Source organism: Drosophila montana, unplaced genomic scaffold, assembly GCF_035044405.1.
Source record: "Drosophila montana isolate Dmon_TW-CO22-7 unplaced genomic scaffold, ASM3504440v1 contig_1687_1, whole genome shotgun sequence".
NCBI lineage: Eukaryota > Metazoa > Arthropoda > Insecta > Diptera > Drosophilidae > Drosophila > Drosophila montana.
In genome coordinates, this window is record NW_026996616.1 from 602597 (window position 1) to 626337 (window position 23741).

At 37.5% G+C, this 23741-nt stretch overlaps 2 protein-coding genes across 2 annotated transcripts in view; one reads left to right on the forward strand and one right to left on the reverse strand.

The window, feature by feature from the left end:
* Positions 1-23741, forward strand: part of DAAM (disheveled-associated activator of morphogenesis-like protein) — a 42488-nt gene that overhangs the window by 6989 nt on the left and 11758 nt on the right. The window lies entirely within an intron of this gene.
* LOC135440839 (uncharacterized) lies at positions 2514-3773 on the reverse strand. Its single transcript, XM_064700212.1, has 2 exons — positions 3635-3773; positions 2514-3029 (listed from the first exon to the last, which is right to left on the reverse strand). Exon 2 carries the CDS (start codon positions 2988-2990, stop codon positions 2622-2624), a length of 369 nt encoding a protein of 122 aa, XP_064556282.1. The 5' UTR covers positions 2991-3029; positions 3635-3773; the 3' UTR covers positions 2514-2621.

Below are 23741 nucleotides of genomic sequence, written 5' to 3' on the forward strand. Positions count from 1 at the left end.
GCTTTGACGGCCTGGGGCCCATTTACGGCGCGACTCTGACCCATATTGTTGGCTAAAGCTAAAGCGGGGCCCATGGCTCCACCGCTCGGGTGGCCAAATACGGAAGCCATGTACTGCTAATGAATTCAAAAGCAAGCGGCAAAACGAAAACTGAAAAGCCAAAAAGTCGAGAGAAAAAAATAAACAAAAATGTCAAGAAAAACAACGCAAGCGAGCGAGAAAACTGAAAAATGTGCATTTGACAACGCTGTTAAAAAGTTGTAATAATAATTTCCTGGCTCTGATTTGCATGCTGCAAGTTTTGTTTAACATACTTAATCATTGCTACTTTATGTAGCACCAAAACCCAACCCGCACCCCGCATCCCGTTCAAACAAACATGCGGACCACCTACGCGAGATGACAGCCGCCTGTTTGCTATGCAATCTAGATACCCTGTAATCTACAGAAACTAGAAGCACTTGCGATAACATATCTTATACAAAGCATTCAGCTTAAAGATTATATTCAAGATGTGTGTTATCCGACCTCATTGAACTCGGGAACTGTAAGAGCTAGAGCTGCCTAATTTGGTATACAGCTACTTCTTTGATAGTTAAATATAGGCCCCAATAAATATTATAGCAGCTCGAGAACTCTAAGAGCTAGAGCTATAAAATTTGGTATGTGGACGCCTTTTAGCCATCACATATCAGCGCATAGCAAGAAATGCATTGTAAACTCACAATTTGATCAGCAGACCTATCCGACCTCATTGAACTCGGGAACTGTAAGAGCTAGAGCTGCCTAATTTGGTATACAGCTACTTCTTTGCTCAAAGTGCCTCCACAAATCGTTGCGATCTTGCTGCAATCACAATTAAAGATATAGGCCCCAATATATAATATTATATTAGCTCGAGAACTATGAGAGCTAGAGCTATCAAATTTGATATGTGTGTGTCTTTTTGCCATAACATATCAGCGCATAGCAAGAAATGCATTGTAAACTAACAATTCTCAGGATTTAGTGTTTTTATAAATGATATTTCACTTTATATAAACTAAATTAACTCGGGAACTTTTGCAGCAAAGTTCGTACTGGAGCTTCTCGATGTTTCTCCGAGTTTTTGTAGAAACCAATTAAAACCGAAAATAAGCTTAGTTAACAAATTGAACTCATTGAACTCGGGAACTATCAAGGCTGGAGTTACGAAGTCTGGTATGCGATCAAATTTAAAGTAATCTTTGCATTTCTCTAGCTAAACGAGCTCTTTTAGTGTTAATCAGGCTTTTTATTTAAGATTCCAAGCATTTCTCAAGCCTACACATTACAGGGTATTTTGTAGTTGAGCTCGCATTCTCGCCCGTTATGCATGACAATTTATTGAAATTGTAGCAAAATATTTAACCAAAGCCATATTCACGACAACAGCTGAAGTGAAAGTCTACACAACATTTGATAACAGATAACAGATACTTTTGTATCGTTTTTTTTTTTTTTTTGTGAATTGTTTTGTTTTCATTGGTTTTGTTTTGTTTATTTGCACAACTGTTGATAAGCGGCAGCCGTGACTTTCCTGTCGTACTAATCGTGTTCTTGTTGTTCATCAGCTCAAGGCGACCATCACAAAGTTCTTGTGAATTTAGTTAGTTTATGTTTCGAGATGCTTGAAAACGGTTCAGTTTAGTTTGCATTTAGATAACGAGTGTGCCGTAAAAAGATAATGGCGCACTAACAGAAACGAACTTGTGCCGAAGTTCTATTTAAGATATTAGTTATATTTTTCTACCGATCAAATCGTGAGATTATCTAGCCCAGACTCCGATATACAGCAGGTGTTTATCAAACGTTTCTTTATATGGACCAACATACTCTTAATAACAGGACAGGAATATGAATAACTGATAAACTGCCCAATACACGCTCACAGTCCAATAAAAACTTTCGAGAGGCCACCAGCCAAATCTTTAAAGATTATCTTCATTCCAAGTTGTAGATTTAACTCAAACATACAACTTTGTTGGACTCAAGGAGTATATTATATATACATATATATATTCCAATTCCAATTATCAGGTCCCCGAATTGACTATGAAATGAAGCTAGTCGAGAGTGCGCGACTAGGAGATACCCTCAAGCGGAACTAACTTCTAGCTGCCTGCTGCACTCTATGCACGAGAAATGCATTCCTGATTAACTTCGGAGCTTACAGTCCGATCTATTTGAGATTCTGCCTGAATATAGCAAATGAAGATTTCTATATATATAAAATATGAATTCCAATTGATGCCAAATCTGACTAAGATTTAAATGCCAGCAAGCACGGACTATGGAGCTCTCCTAAAAAGTAGCTCCTGCCAACTTTTGCAATCTCTTGGGCCAAAGTTAATGCGTGTGTTTTTTATGGCTGTTCCCGTTGCTGTTGCCATATTTTCTGCGTAACTGGTAACTAGTTCTCGAGATCTGTTTGCAACCGCCCGAAGCCGACTCTTGTATGCCCTAATAGTTATTAGTTGCACACAAGATTGCGATTTCTTTTAAGAGCCTTAACTTTAATTTGGAATCAAATGTTGCATCTTAAGAGTTGAGCTAATACATGATCCAAAACGCAAACGTCTTAAGCCAATTTGTGGCTCTGCTCACTTGGGATTGGAATCCTCCTCGCAGATCTCGGCCCGCGACTGGCTCGTCTTCGTACGCTTCATCGACTTCTTCAGCATGTTTGCCTGGCTGCGTTTGGGCGTGGGGCGTTTCTTGCCGATGGGCAACACCTGATCCATTTGCAGAAAATCACTGATCACGGTGTACTTGAAGATGGCGATTTCCGCCCGGCTCTCCGTTACCTTTTGCCTAACCGTACGCTTATATTTGTAGATCAGGCTCTTCAAATCCTGCTTGAACTTCTTCTTCGGGCTTCGGAGTCGGCATATCTGACTGTCGCGACGCCGTTTCGCATAATATTTGCGTGTGCCGCCCACCGAAACACGCGCTTTTTTTGTGGTACGCATCTAATCTTGGCTTGGATTTTGTTCGATCGCAAGTTGTTCCTGCAAGAAACGCAGCAAAATAGAGAACAAGTTATACAAAAATAAGTAAATAACTTAAATTAGCAATTTTGGGTAAATTTTTATCTCTTTGAAATCTAATTTGTTTCAATTTTAAAAATTTTTAATTGATTTTTATTTGAATTTAATGTGTGTTTTAAATTTATTTTTTGCTATTTATTTTTTATTATTTATTTATTTCAGCATTTTTTTATTCCCCAAAAAATTTTATTTATTTATTTTCTTTTTTTTTTTTTATTTAAAAAATTTCTGGCTTAATTTTTTTTTTTTATTAATCTAAAGAATTTATTAAAATTTTGTTGAAATTTCTAAAGAATTTATATTCTTAAAATTTGATTAACATTTTTTTTTGTTGTTTTTTTTTTTAATAAAACTTTTTATATTACAAACACTTTTTTTTTTTTGTTTTTTATTATTAATACAAATTTTTTTTAATTTAATTTTTGATTGAAAAATATTTGAGTTCTTTTTGTTTCATTTAATTTTGTTTATTATTAAAAGTTATATAATTGACAACTTCTTTTATTTTTTTAACATTTTATTTTTGTTTATAATTTTCGAAATTGAATTTTTTGAAGCACACGCACCGTTTGGTTGTAGCAAGTGTTTAATATTGAATGAGTTCTGTTCTGTAATTCAGGGCCAGGTTTCTCGAATGTTGAATTCGTGTCACAGCTTGCTTGGATACATACAAAATATATATGTGTATACTATACTCTTTCCAAGGGTATTTCAATTTAGTCGCATTATATGAAGAGCTCAATAAGATCAGCTCTGCTTTCACTATATATATATATATATACATATATATAGTTCCCATAGGAACAGTCGGTCGAAATTTGAGTTTTTGTATGAACAACTTTTGTACTTCTCGAGATATCTTCATCAAACTGTGCAGTAGCCAGTTTTTATATGCTTCCAATATCTGAAGAGAACCTTTTCAAAATCCGCCCACTATATCATCTAGTTTACATAGGAAAGCTTTACTTTTCCCCATTTTGAGTTTTTCTTTTGTTACTTTCATAGATAGAAAAGCGCTGGCAATTATACCCTAAAATAGCCTGCTACGGCAAGGGTATTTAATGTTCGTCTTCGTTAAAGCAAACTATGCTCTCTTGCTTCAGCTGTTGCCATAAAATTAGGATTCGGCGCTGGCCGTTGAGTAGGATTAAAAATGTAGTCAAAGATATTGCCAAATATGGCAGGTCGAAGCGTTTGTCCAATCAGAGTTTCAAGTGAAATAAGAGACACAAAAATCACGTGATTGATTGGAATGCCAATAGCTTGCACCTCCTCCCACAACAACATCCCCCGCGGTCCACTAGTCAACTGTGGGGTCAATTCAGCCTAACCTGCTGGCCTTCAAATACCCGAATTTTTGGCCAAAATGGTAAATGGGTAAAAGTTGGACGCCAGCAGGTGGGTCTGCAGTTTTCTACACACAGAGCTGAGCTGCACATGAAAATGGCAATGGAGAATGGAAGTGAAGAGCAGAAGAAGAAGAAGAAGCACCAGCAGCAGCAGCCACAGTTGAAGACGCGAGATTTCACCTAACAACAAATCGCCAACTTAATTTACAGCATTTTGAACGTTTGGCCAGCACGATCTATGCAATCTTCTGCTGTTTTGTGTGTGTGTGTGTGTGTGTGTGTGTGTCTCTTTCTTTATTTGATTTTTTCTTCACTCTATACCCTGTTCCCATTGGAAATGGTTGAATCGTGGGTGTTATGGGTGTTATGTGCAAATGTGTGTCAGAGCCAGAAATTTGCAGCACTATATAAAGGCTAAAAGTCTTAAGATTTGAATAATAAGTATATATGCTCCTCAACATTTTGTTATATATGTATATACCACCTACAACTTATCGATAAATATCGATTTTGAGACCTAGTTTGAAACCATAAAGTCGAGCTGAGTTGAGCTGATTCGATATATCCATGACTATAAAGGCTGAAAGTCTTGAGATTTGAATAATATATATCCTCAACGTTTTGTTATATATATACTACCTACAACTTATCGATAAATATCGATTTTGAGACCTAGTTTGGAACCATAAAGTCGAGCTGAGTTGAGCTTTGTCGATATAGCCATGACTATAAAGGCTAAAAGTCTTGCGATTTGAATAATATATATGCTCCTCAACATTTTGTTATATATATACCACCTACAACTTATCGATAAATATCGATTTTGAGACCTAGTTTGGAACCATAAAGTCGAGCTGAGTTGAGCTGATTCGATATATCCATGACTATAAAGGCTGAAAGTCTTGCGATTTGAATAATATATATCCTCATCAACATTTTGTCATATACATATCACCCACAACTTATCGATAAATATCGATTCCGAGACTTAGTTTGGAACCATAAAGTCGAGCTGAGTTGAGCTGATTCGATATATCCATGACTATAAAGGCTAAAAGTCTTGAGATTTGAATAATATATATCCTCATCAACATTTTGTTATATATATACCACCTACAACTTATCGATAAATATCGATTTTGAGACCTAGTTTGGAACCATAAAGTCGAGCTGAGTTGAGCTGATTCGATATATCCATGATTATAAAGGCTAAAAGTCTTCAGATTTGAATAATATATATATTCTACTCATCAAATTATCTTATGTATATACTTCTGCTTACAAATTATCGATAATTATCGATTTCGAGACCTCGTTCTTTTAGCATAGCTCGAAGAACATGATAGCTAGATGCACCAAACTTCATATGTAGCTTCTCATATGATATATGCAGCTTATCGCCCCAATTCTATAAAATTGCTAAATAAAACTCTATTCAAAAGCAAGAGACTTCTGCTTCGGTATGCACACACACTTGCGTGTAATATTGATAACCTGTAAAGTTCATCGAGATCGGACCACAAATACCGAAGTTAATCAAGAATGCAGTTCTCAAAGTATAGTGCTGAGCGAAGAAGAAGAAGAAGAAGAAGTGCGCATGCGTGACTGTGTATGTGTGCTCGTGCGTGCATGTATGTGTGTATGGCCTGAGGCCATCTCCTAGTCGGGCACGCCCGACTAGACCAGTCTCTCTCAGTCTGTCTTTGGTTGGCCTTTTCTTTTGCTTGACATTTTTTGTCGCCAGCGCCTTTTAAAACATTTTCACTTTCGTTTTCAATTTGTAGCTGTGTGTGTGTGTGTGTGTGTGTGTGTGTGTGTTTGTGTTTTGAGGTTTCGCGCTGCCGCCGCCGCCGCCGCCTCTTAGCCGGGCCAATAATAATCACAATAATCGTGGTAAGCGGGCAGTCAGTCAGGCCTCGCCGGGCCTCGCGGTCCGAGAGATCGCTGTAAACTGGTTGGCAACACTTTGGCCGGATGCTTGGAATTTTCGGATGCCGAACGAAAGTGAAAACACGGCCGGCCAAGAAGCCAAAAACCCAAATGAAATCAAAAAATTGAATTTCAATAAATTACGTATGTTAATTGCGCACCGGGCCAAGAAAACTGTTTTTTTTTTTTTTGTTCGGTTTTTTAGTTTTATTATTTCCCCCGCTAACCAAACCAACTCCCAACTGAAACTGAAACCGTTTTTTTCTCTCTTCTTCTTCTGTTTGTTGTAAGTCTTTTTTTTCGCGAATTCGACTTGCGGCTTACTTGAATTAATGAGGGTCAAGACACTTGACGGCTTTGGCTTTCTACAGCTACAGCTGCCGCCAGCTTCATTATCAGCGCGATCATCATCATCATCGTCATCATCATCATCGTCATCGTCATCATCGTCATCGTCAGCTTTATCGACACCTTGAAATTGCTGCAGGTGGCAGCTCGAGTTGAATTTGGAAGCTGTAGCTGAGGGCGCAGGCACTTCAACTTCAGCTTCACTTTCAGCCTCAGCTCTATATGCACTGAACTTGAAATGTGTGTGTCTCTGTGTGCGTGGGCGTGTGCGACGAGCAAATACCCTGTAATCAGCTTTGGACTGCCCTAGTTCCACAACTAGAAAACTTGACTATAAACTAACTCTTATCTTTATTGTCCGATCATGCCGTAAATCAAAAGTCTATATATTCTAAAGGCTATTGAAATCGGCTGAGAGTTAAGAGATGTAGCTTGGGAGTAAAATATTATTATCTATATAAACTTAAACTATCGATAATTATCGAAATGTAAGTGGTCCCAAAATCGATAAACATAAATCGACTTTCAGAACGGTTTTAGCAATAATTGCCGATAACGAAAGCTAGAGACAGAGCATTTATTTATGTAGACGCATCCGAGAATAGTTTACCCTTAAGATTGTTTGAACTTTATCAATTTAAATTATCGATAATTATCGACAACTAACTAGCCCCAATAGTTAATGCACAGTTTCAAGTTTCCTCGAGATGTCCTTGGTTAACCCAGGCTGTAAATCGTTTATTACTTTTTTTAGATAGATTCTTAGATTCAATCGGATTTGAGACAGTTATCGGAATAATAAGTGACATGACAATACAACTCTTTCTGCCTGTTGCATACATTTGCACAACGGCAATATACCCGTTTTTAGCCACATTCAAAGGAGTTAGGGTATTCCGAAAATCGGACAGAAAGCGGCCTAAAAGGCCGATAACAACAGCGGCAAAAGGCGATGGCCAAGCACGTGGCTTAAGTTAATGAAAGCGTATTGTTATTGCACCTTCCCCATTTTTTCGCTCTCTTCTGCGCTTCTCTTTTCTCGCCTCTCTCTTCGCTCCCCTTTGGGAAAATGGCACAACAAGCGAGCTATAATTCATGTCTCGAAGCTGACAGCAATCGGCCAGTCATTTGTTGAGCTATCAAACCGTGACCCGCGATTCCTGAGCCTCGAACCCTGCAGAAACTGCATCCTGTATTATCTGCATAGCTGTAAAAGTCGAATTACACAGAGTTCACTTCTCTTACGGGTGCTTTACGCATCTCTCATGGCATCATTAGCTGCACTTTGCTTATGATTAATTGGCCTAGGTATTCCGATTTCAGGGCAACTTTTGTCGGATCGAATCTATGAGACAGAGTGTCTGCAACGACTGGACAGATACTCTTTATCTCTTTGTATAAAGCTGTTTGTCATTACACAGACTCAGCCGTAGTAGCTAGTTTATGCGTTGGTTCACAGATCACAAAGCTGATGAAAGACGAAAGCAACAATATTCCTTTTTATACCCTGAAAATGGCTAAAAAGGGTATTATGTATTTGTGCAAATGTATGTAACAGGCAGAAGGAAGCATCTCCGACCCCATAAAGTTTATATATTCTTGCTCAGCATCAACAGCCGAGTCGATCTAGCCATGTCCGTCCGTCCGGCTGTCCGTCCGTCCGTATGTATGAACGCAAGGATCTCAGAACCTATAAGAGCTAGAGATTTAAAATTTTGGCTGTAGGTTCTCCTAGTGCACGCACAGATCGAGTTTGTTTCCGATATTCGATAACTTGCCCCGTTTCCAAGTAATCGATAAAAATCGATATCGAAATCCTGTTTTGTTTTTGATCGATTTTGGTTAATAATATGAGCTAGAGTCACCAAACTTGACATGCAGCTTCTAGAATAGTATATATATATCAAGTATCTTTGATTTTATACCTATCGCCTGTCGGCAGTAGAGGGTGCAGGGTATCACCTAGTCGGGAGCTCCCGACTAGAACCTCTTACTTGTTCTTTATTGATTTTAATGATTTATTCCTTTTCTGGGTTATTTTTTCTAAGTGAGAGTATATTCTTTAAGCCGTAAGAGATATTGTAAATAGTCTTAGACTCCATTTAATTTAAATAAGACACAACGAGCTCTTCATTAAGCTAAATATCCTGCCTTAATTACAAATTGAATGATGGATAACATAATCCCCATAATATAATCCTCATTCGTTCGCTCTCAGTCCTCAAAGGAAGTTTGATTAATATACTTTCTGAGAGTAAAATATATATTATATATTCCTGATTTTCTCGCCCATGTCTGTCTATTTCTCTGCAATATAAAAATATCTTTCTTTCTACCATTTTATAAACTACTTTTAAGACATTCTTAAATTTCATTTAAAACTTCAAGTTCGCAAAAAAGCAATTTTCCATTGCTTCGAGATATTTCATGAGCTAATATCTAAAATAATAAGCTGCCATTATAAATGTTATCCAAGATTTTGGCCAGCCAAAAAAAAAAAAGAAGCCAACAAAGGCAAACAAAAGACTTGGAACACAAACTTGAATGTCACTTTTCATCGTCGTGGAATTATTGTGTGTCTTTAATCTTAACAAGTATCTCATTTAAGTGTGAAAATGATCTCATAATCAGCTTGTGTCTAGTTGCGTTCGTTCAATTAAAGGCCAATTGAATTCTGCGTCTCGTTTAGTCAATTAAATGGACAGAGCATATTATGAGCTGATACAAAAATAGCTTTTTTTGAACCCATTGAACCAGTTCCTTGTCCATAGAGCATATATATATTCTTGATATTTTTGCACAGTTCAATAATAATAATGTGTAATAGACAGCAATTTCTAATCCATAGAGCATATATATATTATTGATATTTTTGCACAGTTAAATAATAACGATAAAAATCGATTTGGAAACTTGGTTTTCTAAGCATAGCTCGACAAAATTCCCTATGTTTGCTTTAGTCTAGCATACACAGATGTTAAATATTTTATTTTTTTGCATAATTCTCTCCATTTCCATCAAAAATTGAATAAGAAAACCAATTTTCCTAGATAAAGCCGGGGTCTTTGGTATATTCACAAACTTTCCAATGCCATTTTTAGGTCTTGACAATTTCATCAAGATCGGACTATAAGATCCGAAGTTAAGCAAGGCTGCATTTTTCTTATATATAGTATAGTGTGTGTTGTTAAGAGAGGAAGAAGAAGCAGCTTGTGATGTGCGTGTGTGTGTGTGTGTGTGTGTATTATTTGTATGTATGTATAGAATGCAGCTGGAATATTTGTAACAGCAGCTTGTCACAGAGCTTAGGGTATCTTGTAGTCGTGCACGCCCCACACACACACACACAACGTTTTCTTTCTGCTTGACACTTTTCGGAAACTTTTCTTTGCCGCTTTTTGAAGCCGGCTTTTTCAAAATCTCTTTCCCTCTTTCATTTTTTTGTATTTATTTACTTTATTTTTTTTTTTTCTTGATTTGCTTTGCATTGTTTTGAATTAATAATTTATATCGATTTTTATAAGCGCCCGCGGCGCACATCAATTGATTTACCGGATTAGCATACCTCACACACACACACATGCACACACACACATACATATGTGCATTTATGATCGAAGAGCTGTTGTCGAACCCATGTCCAATACTCTGGTCTTTATTTCTTATTTTTTTATTTTTGTCTTCTTTTCTTTCCACTTTACAAGTTGATGTTGGCTGAAAAATTATTTGCAATTTATGAAACGCGTTCACGACAGGCAACAACAACAACAACAACAACAACGAGTCGAAAGTAAAAGTTCAATTAAATAAAGATAAATTGCACAACAATTGCTGTTGCTCAGCTCAGCTCAGCTCAGCTCAGCTCAGCTCGGCTCGGCTCTGGTCAAGTCCAAGCCCAAGCTCGCGGCTCAGTTTCAGTCCAGGTTCCGATTTACTTTACGTAAGCCTCATACAAATTTCAAAAATGCCCAGACATTGTTCAAGTGCCAAATGTCGCCCTTAGGCCACCATAACCCCCGCCCCCCCCCCCCCCCCCGCCGCCTCACTTCACCCGCCCCTTTCATGCAGAAAGCCTTTCAAATAAAAAAGTTAACAAATGGCAAGTGCGAAAATTTTGCCAGAAGTAGTAAAAGTTTTCACCTGAATCAACAGACATCAATTGAAAATTTCTAATGTTGCTCAAGTTGGCTACACTGCAAGAAATCACTACACTGCGAAAGTGTTGCGAAAATAATTTGAAAATGTTGCCAAATAAAAACGCTGAGACATATTCCAAACTACAATGTTTTATTATCTATATAGATAATACAAACCCGATTCAACAGTTGATATTTTCACACAGACATATTTTCAGGAGCATAACATCTATGTTTCGATAGGCTTTGTGCATATTAAGGTTCTGTTATGGTTATGTGAGGAATATGTAAACTTATGTTAAGGTTATGTTAGATTACAGTATGCTTAGGTAAGATTTTCTTGGGTTATGTTATGGCTATTTAAGGCTATGTTTCACGTTATGTTATGGTATGGCATGTAAAGGTTATGTTAGGTAATCTTAGGTTATGTTCTGGTTGTTTAAGGTTACGTTTTAGTAAGGCTATGTTATGTTATTTCAGGATTATGGTAAGTCAGAGTGTGGTTATGTTATGGCTATGTAATGGCTATGTAATGGTTATTCAGGGTTATTGTATATTGGGTTCTGTTAGGTTATGTTATGATGGATTCTGTTAGGTTAATGTTATGTAGGGGTATGTTAAGAATATGTTAGGTTGGGCTAGATTATAGCATGACTATGTAAGGTTATCTAAAGTTATGTTTGGTTATATATATGTATACTATTATTTCTCTCTATACAACATATCATAGAGTTTGATAGTTTAATCTCTACCCAGGAGATATTATTTTCATTTGAGTTTATGCCAAGGCTTTTACATGATTTTGAGCTCACGTTCACCAACCTTTTGCTGAGTGTATAGTATAGTATAGTATGGTTTTAAAAAAAACTTAACAAACTATAATAATATAAAAGAGTGTCAAAAGTCATTTTGGCCTGACACAAAGCACAGCCATGAGCTGTGGCTATTACCCAAAGCAAATAAAAATCCAACAAGAGGCCTCTGATCGAGGTTGAGGCGCAGAGTCAAGTCACAGCCAAAGATTGAGTTGAGGTGCTGAGTTGAGATCTTGTAGCATTTCATTTCAGCGCTTTCAACATCGATTGGCGATTTGAAGAAGAAAGAGAAAATATATTTAGAAAAAAAAATGAAAGAAAGAAAGAGAAATAACATAAAGCACGGCCGTTGCCAGGTCACAGCAAAAGCCAATGCATTCAGATAGATACGTGACATTCAAATGGGCTTTTTTTTTTTGCAATGCAAACGATGAAGATGATGTTGACGATGTAAATGATGATGATGATGATGATGATGAGTAGATAACTCGGCATGATGATGATAATATTAAGTTCAATGCACACAGCACGTGCTATGCTACACGAGCTTATTGTGGCCAGGCATAAAAAGTGACACTGGAGCACATGCAAATGTTAGAAGAGAATGTGTTTGTGAATGTTTGCGACATTGAATGACATGAGAATGATGGTATGCTAATTAAAACAAGCAAGTGCTGACAGCTGAGAGCGCTCGCGATAAACAGTTGTTTATTATCAAAGTGACCGTGGAGGACCAACTATAGAAAATGTTTTGTAATGATGAAGAATTTTCAGAAAAAATACGAAGTATTTGCTAGCTCAAGACAAACAATTATTTTGAAAAACAATTTAAAACGTTTAAACAGCAAAACGCTCAACAAAAATACATGTCAGAATGCACTAATTGAAAGTGGTCGACTAGTAAATACCCTCTAGGAGACTAAAGTAGTTTTTGTATAATTAAATAAATATAAATAATAATATTAATAATGATAATGAACTTGGTGATAATAATAATAAAAATTAAAATAAAAATAATATTGATAATAATAATAATGATGATGATAATGATAATGATAATGATAATGATAATGATAATGATAATAATAATGATAATGATAATGATAATGATAATGATAATGATAATGATAATGATAATGATAATGGTAATGATAATGATAATGATAATGATAATGATAATGATAATGATAATGATAATGATAATGATAATGATAATGATAATGATAATGATAATGATAATGATAATGATAATGATAATGATAATGATAATGATAATGATAATAATAATAATAATAATAATAGTTATAATTATAATTATAATTATAATCATAATTAAAATTATATAATTATTATTATTATTATAATTATAATTATAATAATAAAAATAATAATAATAATGATAACAAAAACAATAATAATATTAATAATTTTAAAAATAATAATAATAACAGTAATAATAATAATAAAAATAATAATAATAAATATAGCTCTTATTGGATATCTCGTAAATATAAAAAATAGAAAAACAGGAAGAGAAGAAAAAAAGTTCTGTGTATGACAATATATAAGTATATATATATATGTTTGATGACCTGTACGGCTTGATATGCCCATGCATGATGGTTATAGGGTATCAAAAACATGCCACAGTATTTTGCACGATCTTATCGACGAATTTGGCGAGCTGGTGCGGCAACAAAGCTGAGCGCTAAAGTGCACACGATGGCTGAAACTGAGCCAGAGCTAAACTTAAACACAGAGCTAAAGTCTGAACCCGCGACACCAGCAACAGCAGCAACAACAACAACAACAACAACACCAAGCCTAAATCAGGTTGCAAGAATGCGGAATAAATGTCATGATGAAAATGAAACAAAATGCTTAGAAAATAGAAAAACTGGAGAGAAAAAACAAACCACACGAAGTTGAAGCCGCGTATCTTTCAGATACATTTATGTATCTTTTCGATATGCTCAGATACTTAGTTATTGCATTTGAAATAACTAAAACAACGAGCAGGCAACTTGGGGGCGTTAGTGGGATAGAGGAGGGGGAAGGGGAAGAGGGGGGGGCGGGCTGTGCACTGCAGGTCGACTAATGCATGACAAGGCAAGTTATTTATGACTTATGCAGGCAGCGCTTAAAACTAGTTCTACATATACATATACCCTATAAAAGCTCATTAGGAAACATATATATGAGAAGAAACTGAAAAAACATGAAATATGTGCTAAAATTATAATTAATTGCCTGATGGAGTAAAAGTCGCGTTGAACTTCGGGCTTTTCAAGTGCTACCAAGTTTTCTGGCATTTCTGGTGTTTCAAGTTTTCAAGTTCTTCCGTCTGGCTCAGCGCGAAGGTTGGCGCCGCTTTAGGCCTTACTGCTGCTAATTGTTTAGACCAGCTCCACTTAAAACAATTTAGCCCAATGACATTCGATAATTATGATCGTGCCTGGTCAAGCATAAAGCCATCATCTGTTTATACTTGCTGATAAATCAATTTTGAAAATTGGAATTGAAGCTGAAGTTGTTCTTCTTTTTATGTCTTCTTTCGTTAAAGCAAAGCAACATTTTTGTGAATAATAACAAATTAATGAAATATATAGATTTGAGCCAGCGACTTGCCGCTTGTTGGTTCGACGTCATGGCCTTGCTGATGTTTTTGTTGGAAACGTTGACCAATATTTTCCGCACTTGGAGATCAACTTTAACAAAAGCCCTTCCCAGTGCTCACTTTCGGGCCAAAAGGAAGCTTCAGTCGAAAAACTTTAGCCAGCTCCTAGGGAGAGGGAGGGAGCGGGACGGGAGCGGGACGGGTTCCATGCTATTCAAATATGTGTTTACTTAATATTTTAGCAAACATTCTGGCGTATAGCACTTGCTGCCGCTCTGGCCATAACTCTGGCGCTGGCCTCTTAAACTTTAAATGTCAGCCTTAAAAAAAAAAAAAAAAAAAGCCAACAACCAAAAAGCCGCACAAGAAAAATGCCAAAACAAAGATAGAAAAACAATCACAAAACATTCAAATGGGAATGGCTGAACAGCCCCCGCAACAGATAGAAGCTATTATTGTGACTTGGGTCAAGTTTTCCAATTTGGTTTTTCATTAGTTCAAATAATTTTTCCACTTATTCGTATTCCTCTTCCATGCGCCCTTTTCGCTAATGCACAACACAAAGTGCGGCAAATCTTTCAACTGTAATTACCTTAAACAATTAGTATCTGCTCTATGTTTGATATCCACTTGCAGATAGTAAGCTGCAAGGTATTTTATTACCCTGTAAGTGGCCTAATGAAAGGGTATGCCAAAACTGTGCCAGCACTTAGGGAAAGTGGCAAGCAATTTCGAGTCTTGATTCTCATACTATATAGTTTTGTGTTAAGCCACACAACTTGCTTTCCCTATAGCTATATCAATTGTATATATATCAACTTGCTTTCCCTATGCCTATATAAATGATATGTATTAACTGTTATATTTTAACCTTCTTAACGTTGTAGAGAGTGCCTGCATTTTGCCTGGAAATGTGCAACTCATAGCAGATGCATTTGAGCCCTTTTTCATATATATATTCTCGATCAGTATCAATAGCCGTCTATTTTCCCTTTTAACTGGTAGGGAGCCTTTATATACGAAATCTGTATTCTTGTATATATCTTCAATGTGCGCAATATCGATAAATATCGATTGTGCGACATTGTATTTAAATCATATCTCGCGGAATATTGGAGCTATTGAAACCAAACTTGGCATTTCGATTTTTGTATTGCATATTTAACTTGGGAATATATCGAAGCTTTTGCGACCCGCGCGAAGCTCTTGCCAAAAATTAAAAAAAATATATGTAGCTTATTCTTAAAGGTAATCACAAAAAGCTGATCGATTCCTTTTCGATATCTTCGATATGCAGCTTAGGACTTTATCACTTTAACTTGTAAAAAATCTCTATTTTAAAAGCTTATACTAAAAAACTTATCAATTCGGTTTTCGAATTCTTCAATTTGCATAATATCGATAAATATCGATTTGGAGGCATGTTCTCCCCAAAAACTTGCAAAGAGAACTTATCTTTAAAGCTTATCCTATAAGATTTACTTACTTTAATTTGCATAATATCGATAAATATCGATTTGGAGGCATGTTTATTTGAGCATAACTCGAGGAATATTGGAGCTATAAAACCCAAATTTGGTATGTAGATTCCTTTATACCACATTCAGCTGAATAACATTTCATTCTTTGGGAAATTTGTTTGAAGAAAAAACGTATTTTTAAAGTTAAACTCTTGCGTCTGGGTTAAGGTTGGTTTGAAGCCTTGAAAATGTCATCAAAATCTGACTTAAAACAATAAAGTCAATTAAGAATGCATTTCCCATAAACGATGTGGCAGCTGGGAGCAGGGCATCTGCTAGTCGTGCACTCCCGACGACGGCGTACTCTTACTTATTGACAGGGGGGGATCATCTTACAACAACAACAATTTGCCAACTCATTTCTTGTACATTTTTATTTTTAGTTTTTTGTTTATTGCGAATTTATTTATAATAATAATTAAAAAACACTTTGGCAAGAGCTTGTACCCAGCCTCGTTTACAAGCGCTGATGAGTTGAGCTGATGATGATGATGATGATGATGATGATGTTGGCTCTTGTTGATGACGATCAAGCTGCAAATGAAGTTCAAAATGGCAAATGGTTGCTATTGTTATTTGGTTTGTGGTTACTTTACAGGCATGACGAATGCGTTTGCCATCAACGGGATGGAGAGAGAGGAGGGGAGGGGGGGGGGCGTCGTTCCCCAGCCAGACAATGGGCCACCATGCAGAGCTAAGTATCCAAATCGCCCCCGAAGGCCCGCAGCAACAACAACAACGACGACGACAACTTTATTTCGAGTGAAAGTTGTGTCCAGAGTTGTTTGCCTGGGGGACAGGAGATGATCGCCGAAGCGTAACGCAAAAATCTTTGCCATCATTTCCAACGACTTGTCGCCTTTTGTACTCGCTGGCATTTACCAGATCCGCCCCAAAAAAAAAAAAACCTCATTTAAATTTTTCGCTGCACCCACAATCAGCTCGCTTTGGTGCCATAAATTCTTGAGCCTATTTGGCTAAATATCAAACCGACAACGTTTCTAAATGTCGCTCACCGTTCACCCAAAAAGAAATAAATAATAAAATCAAAAACAAACAACTAAGAGGTTCTAGTCGAGAGCTCCCGACTAGGGGATACCCTGCACCCTCTACTTCCGACAGGCGATAGGTATAAAATGAAAGATACTTGATATATATATGCTATTCTAGAAGCTACATGTCAAGTTTGGTGACTCTAGCTCATATTATTTACCAAAATTGCTCAAAAAAACAAGGTTTCGATATCGATTTTTATCGATTACTTGGAAACGGGGCAAGTTATCGAATATCGGAAACAAACTCGATCTGCGCGAGGACTAGGAGGACCTACAGCTAAAATTGCAAGTCTAGCTCTTATAGGATCTGAGATCCTTGCGTTCATACATACGGACGGACGGACAGACGGACGGACTGATAGACGGATTTGGCTAGATCGACTCGGCTATTGATGCTTCCTTCTGCCTGTTACATACATTTGCACAAATACATTATACCCTCTTTAGCCATTTTCAATGGGTTCAGGGTATAAAAACACGATCCCAATTCGCTTTTCGAGTGCCCGAGCCCAGAGCTGAGCCCATTTGACAAGAACCTGACACCTTCAGCTAAGTGATTGCATTTGGCTCTTATTAATGTGCGATACTTTTTGGCGCTCAGTGTACTATTTTTTTTTTTTTGTGCATTTAGAACGTCAAAAGTATCGAGTTAAGATTGCAACGTATCTCATGGCTGTCTGTTTAAATATATTTGATAAGCAAGCAACTAACTAAAAGTCCTAGTTTAAGACATTCTCATTTGAATTGGTTTGGCTTTGCACTGCCAGATACCCTGTAATCGCAATCTATTTCCGTGCTGTTAGCTGTGCTTTCCGCAAACAGACCTAGCTTACTTTGATATTCCTCAATTACGAGCATTTTTTAACATGCTCTTGGACCCATTGTTCCTACGATTGCCATATGATATGTTGGTCCGATCCGATATATCTACTGCCAGAAATAGAAAGACGGACCTATGCAAAGTTTCAAGAGGATAGCTTTCAAACTGAGAGACTTGTTCGCATAGAAAAAGACAGACAGACAGACGGACAGAGACGGACATTTCTATATCAACTCGTCTGTTGATGATGATCTAAAATATATTTATGACAAAATGATGATACCCTTTACAAGGGTATAAAACAGTACAAAATTGCTGTTAAAATTCGAAAGAGTTTCTTTGCTCCATTTGAGGCTAACTCTAGGTTTTAAAGTTTTCTGGCTTCAAAGAGCCAAATTATAATATATATATATATGTATAAATAAATATTAACTTAATTAATCAATTTTCTGATGCCAGCTCTTGTAGTTCCCGAGTTCAATGAGATTCAACAAGTTGTTTATACCCGTTAGACTCTAACTATGCATGCAGGGTATTTCAAAAAGAAACTTTGCTTGTTTCCCCCCTTCCTTGCCCCTCCCCATCCATGGCTAGTTCTTTATTGGTGCCTAACATGCAAAACCGTAACTCGAGACTTGAAATCGCATTGTGTGTGTGTGTGTGTGTGTGTGTTGGTTGCATATCTGGCCGACAGGTGGCGCTGCGGTAGGGGGTCTGTTAGTTAGCCAATTGTCTTGTGTAATAATTTTAACACCCGCATGCCTGATTACCCGATTTTTTGAATTACCTTTACTTTGTTCGCTTTTGATTCGAGTTTAATTTCAGTTGTTGTTTGTTGTTGTTGTTGTTGTTGTTGTTGTTGTTGTTGCATGTAAACAACACCTTACAACACCTTCATCACGGTCCAGCGCCAATTGTTGTTGCCAGTTGTCTCTGGTTAAAAAAACACAAAATCGAAAGCAAGCAAAAAAAAAACCACATCATAATACAAATAATAATAAAAACAAACACAAATTTATTGTCTAATGCTGCTGTGCACTTAGATATACGATAGGCAGTTTTTTTTTTTTTTTTTTTGGTTTTTCTCTGTGCACATTTTCCGCATTTTCAGATGGCGCGCTTTGTCGCTTCTCTTTGGGATAATTTTTTGCAGGCTTTTTGCCGCCAGCGCCAAGAGACTCTTCACCTGCCTTTAATTGTTGTTGCGATTGCGAGAAGAAGAAGATAAATATTTCAGCATTTTTGCACTTGGAAACACGTGAGCTCACGTGAGATTGGCACCTCGATGTGCGCACATCAAGTGAATGCCTCAAAGCTAAACTGATTTCCGCTTAGTTAAGCAGAATTCATATTGCTGCAGGATTTGAACCGGCGATTTGCCGCTGGGTAAGCTCAACCAGAGCAAGTCAGTCATTAGACTGCATGCTGTCGAGTTTGAACCGTCCACTTGCCGCTTATTGGTTCGACGCGCAGGCAGGCTCATGAGAAGCACAATTATATGATTTCGTTGTTGTTTATAGTTGTTTATGCAAGCCCTGCTCATTGATTTGCCCTACTCGCAGGCTGCCTTTATCACTTTTGACCCAAAAGGTAGCTTAAGTAAAAATGTTTGTTTGTTTCGTTTTTGAAATAATAAACAGCCTTCTGCACACACTCCAATCCTTTCCTGCGTCTGATTGCCTTAAATCTTCTTTATTCATCTCTTTTCCATCTTTCTTTTCTTCACTCTGTCTTTGTGCTCACTTTTGACCCCCCAGAGGTAGCTTTAGTGCAAATTTCAGTTTCGTTCCTCAAAAAAAAAAGACAGTCTTCTTTAGTGGAGCACAGTTCGTAGATGAATATATACTTCACGCTCGCCAATCCATTTGCGATTCTTCTTAATTCTTCTCTTTTCCATTTTCCTTCATACGTAATTCTTAAACGTTTTACTGGCTGGTGAAGTCACAATGGAACGCTGCGGTTCCACAAGTTAAGAGAGTTTATACTTTGCTGGCGATTTGCTGAAAGCCTTTAAACAAATGTAATTTGCATATATTTATATATAATATAGTTTGAACTAAGATCTTTGAAAATGCGTTTGATGGGATAATATACAAAGAAGTTGCATACAAACGATTTTCGCGTTTTTTCCACACATTCGAGTGGAATTGGGCAAAACCACGCCTTAGCGTGCACCTCCATAAGGTAAATACAGGCATAATTTTAGTTGCCTAGCTCTTACAGTTTGAGCTGTGAATTGATCAGCAATCAGTCAGTCAATCAGTCAGTCAGTCAGTCAATCAATCAGTCAGTCAGTCAGTCAATCAGGAGAAACAGTTTTTTATAGAGATATAAGCTTCAATTGAAGGTTTATCTTTGGGTTAATTCCTCCAACTATTTTTAATCAATTAAAGCAATTCGTAGAATTTAAACTTTAAGTAATTTAAAGTTTCGTGGGACCAACAATAATTACTAAAACAGGATGGATTACTGACTAATGCACAGCAGAGATTGCCCGCAAACTTTTCGTACCCAAGCAGGAAAAGAAGTTAAAGAAGTTTAAAAAAGTGTGCCTGTACTTCTGCCAGCCTTAGTAGCTTTTAGTCACATCTAAATGCATGTCTTTGAAGAGTTTGAATTAAATTTTAGTTGGGCAAATAGCGAAGCGCTCTCTAATTGTCGCGTCGCGTCGCGTCGTGTGTGCTGACAAATGCACTGAAAATGTGCTGAAAATTCAGGCAATTAACCAACTGCCAACTGCCAACAGCTGAAGATAACAAAGCTGTAGCTGCGCTAGCAGCCGTTAGTTAGTTGTACTCTGCTCTCGTTAGTTAAACGTAATGACTATTTTTCGTATTTTTGGGCCGTGCGACGCGCTAACGAAACGCGAATTGCCCGAATTGTGCCCGGACTGTAGCCCCACTTGCCACAAGCCAAGCATGATTGACAGTTGCTCTATGTGTGTGTGTCTCAGTGTGTGTCTCAGTGTGTGTGTGTGTGTGTCTCCAGACGCACCAATTGCCATTTGATGTGACGTCGCAATGCATAAAATGTGGGTAAAGATGCGCTTAAAGCTCCGACAGACACGTCGTCAGCTGATGAACGAGTTGTCGCGAGTGGCACAAAAAGGAAAAGTTGCCGCAGCAACAACAGCAACAACAGCAGCAGCAACAACAGCAGCAGCAACAGTTGCTACCGTCGCCAGTTGTCGGCGCTTTCAACATTTTTCGTGCACTTTTCCTGGCATGCGGAAAAACAAGTTTTCCTTCATTTGATTTTTCATCGTCGTCTTGCATTAAGGGCAAACACATTGTTGTTGTTGTTGTTGTTGTTGTTGTTGCACGTATCCATTGTTGTCGCGAAGCCAAAATGTGAACCGTGGCCCCAACCAGCAGCAGCAGCAGCAGCTCTTAATGTCTTGGCGCCCGCGGCTCACTTCCTGCCCAGCTTTATTATTTTTTCCATTTCACTTTATGAAGTTATTACGAGACAGTCGGCCGGCCGCCTGTCGCCTGCCGCCTGTCGCCTGGCGAGTGGGTGTACTCGGAAATGCATTGGCATTTCCGACGCCTCCTTTTTGGCAAGGTGTGAAAAATGTAACAATCATGCGATTCGATTTGCTGGCGCCAGTGGCCGTCCGGGCAGCCGGCTCAAATCCACCCAGCTGCCTGCATGGCCAGCTTTAATTGAATAATCACAGTCAATTCCTGATACTAAAACCAAGTAAGAGGTTCTAGTCGGGAGCTCCCGACTAGGGGATACCCTGAACCCGATTCTTGCAACAGGCGACAGGTATAAAATGAAAGATACTTGATATATATATACTATTCTAGAAGCTACATGTCAAGTTTGGTGACTTCAGCTCATATTATTTACCAAAATTGCTCAAAAAAGGGGATTTCGATATCGATTTTTATCGATTACTTGGAAACGGGGCAAGTTATCGACTATCGGAAACAAACTCGATCTGCGCGAGGACTAGGAGGACCTACAGCCAAAATTTCTCTAGCTCTTATAGATTCTGAGATCCTTGCGTGCATACATACGGACGAACGGACGGACGGACAGACAGACGGACATGGCTAGATTTATGGGGTCGGAGATGCTTCCTTCTGCCTGTTACATACATTTGCACAAATACAATATAGCCTCTTTAGCCATTTTCAATGGGTTCAGGGTATAACAATTGATTTATGCATTTTGAAGCAGGGACTTGCAATTACTGTGAACTGAACTGTGACGAAACCAATTGACGCTGACTGCCTAGTTAATTGCTTGATTGCAGTTTGCTTTTCATTTCATTTTAATGAATCACACGTACTTCCATTCAAGCATCGATATTGGCGCCCGAGCAGGGACACAATGCCATGCACTCGTGCAAACTACCAAGAACATTGCCGATTGGCAATTAATTACAGGCATGAGTAAGGCAAGAGTAAGAAGAAGAGACTTAATTATTTATTAAAGTAGACTTCAGCAATTTTAGTTTTTGTCATTGGCGCTCGAGCGGGAAGACAAGGCAGTGCCTACTCAGAAATGAGCAGAGATTCAGAGAATAAATATTAAATATCGTTTAAAGGAAAAGTAATATAGTTTAAACAAAGAGTCGAATCTACTTTTGGGAAGTTTATTGTGTGAAATTAGTAGAAATTGATAGAATAAATATTAAATATTATTCGAAAGTGTTTAAATTATGGCTTATAGAGGTAAGAGAAACAATGTGGAATATGTTTTTTCCTTAAAGATTAAAGTTGGCGCCCGAACTAGTGGAAATCCGTAGAATAATTGAATAGTGTTCGAAAGTGATTTCAATATTGCATATATTGTAAGTAAAAGTAGCTTAAAGATATAATAGATTCTGCCAATTGAAAGTGTCTTAATTATGGATTATATCAGTAAAATTGGCTTGAAAATCGAGCGTCCCTTTAAGACTCGGCATGGCGCCCGAGCAGGGACACAAGAATGTGCATACTCACAAGTGAATAGAAACTGAGATATATATTTATAAATATTGAATATTATTAGAAAGTGTCTCTATTATAAGTAACTTAAATGAGAGTAGCTTAAAAATAGAACAAAAGTTAGTTCTATAATGATTGAAGTTGGCGCCCGAGCAGGGACACAGGTTAGCGCACATACTCAGAGTACAAATGCATTGCATAAATATTAACTGGTATAAGAAAGTCTTTAAAATATGGATTATATAATTCAAAGTAGCTTAAAGAAAGAGTTAATTCCGCTATATGAAAGATTTGCGTATGCTTTAAAGTTGAAATATGGCGCCCGAGCAGGGACACAGGGAAATGCATACTCAGCATTGAATAGCAGCTGAAATATTTATATATAATTGTGAAATATTATTAAAAAGTGTCATACTTATTGGCTATATAAGTGAGAGTAGCAGTAGATTGATATATAGTGAGAGTAGGAATAAATTTGGATACGTGGATGATTTGTATGCTCCTAAGATTAAGTATGGCGCCCGAGCAGGGACACAGGGAAATGCATGCTCAGCATTGAAATATTTATATATAATTGTGAAATATTATTAAAAAGTGTCATACTTATTGGCTATATAAGTGAGAGTAGCAGTAGATTGGTATATAGTGAGAGTAGGAGTAAATTTGGATACGTGCATGATTTGTATGCTCCTAAGATTAAGTATGGCGCCCGAGCAGGGACTCGGCACCATGAGTGGAACTTCTGCCAGAAGGAATAGACAAAAACAGAGAAAGATTCGATGAAATTGTGTTCCATATAATCCATACGCTTTTATACCCCAGCGCCATTCTCCATCTCTAAGCTTTGGCTGTGGCGCCCGAGCAGGGACCTTCAATTATATATGTATATGCAAAAATATATGATATAAATATAGTTTGTTTCGCCAAAGGCGAAATCAATTGATAAATGGATTTGCCAACTGTATGCCAACATAGTCCAGCTTCAAGCTGCGATTGTGGCGCCCGAGCAGGGACTTTGTGGCTTTTGTGTGAATGTCTTGAACTATTTGCTGGACGGAACTGTGTCAAATTCCGCAATACTTTTGGGCCTAGTGTCGTGGGCCCGGACGACGTCTATTGACCCTTTTGAATGAGCAAACAAATA

Bases quoted from the DNA above. Each gene is read 5' to 3' on its own strand.
- LOC135440839 (XM_064700212.1), bottom strand. From the start codon at position 2,990: ATGCGTACCACAAAAAAAGCGCGTGTTTCGGTGGGCGGCACACGCAAA.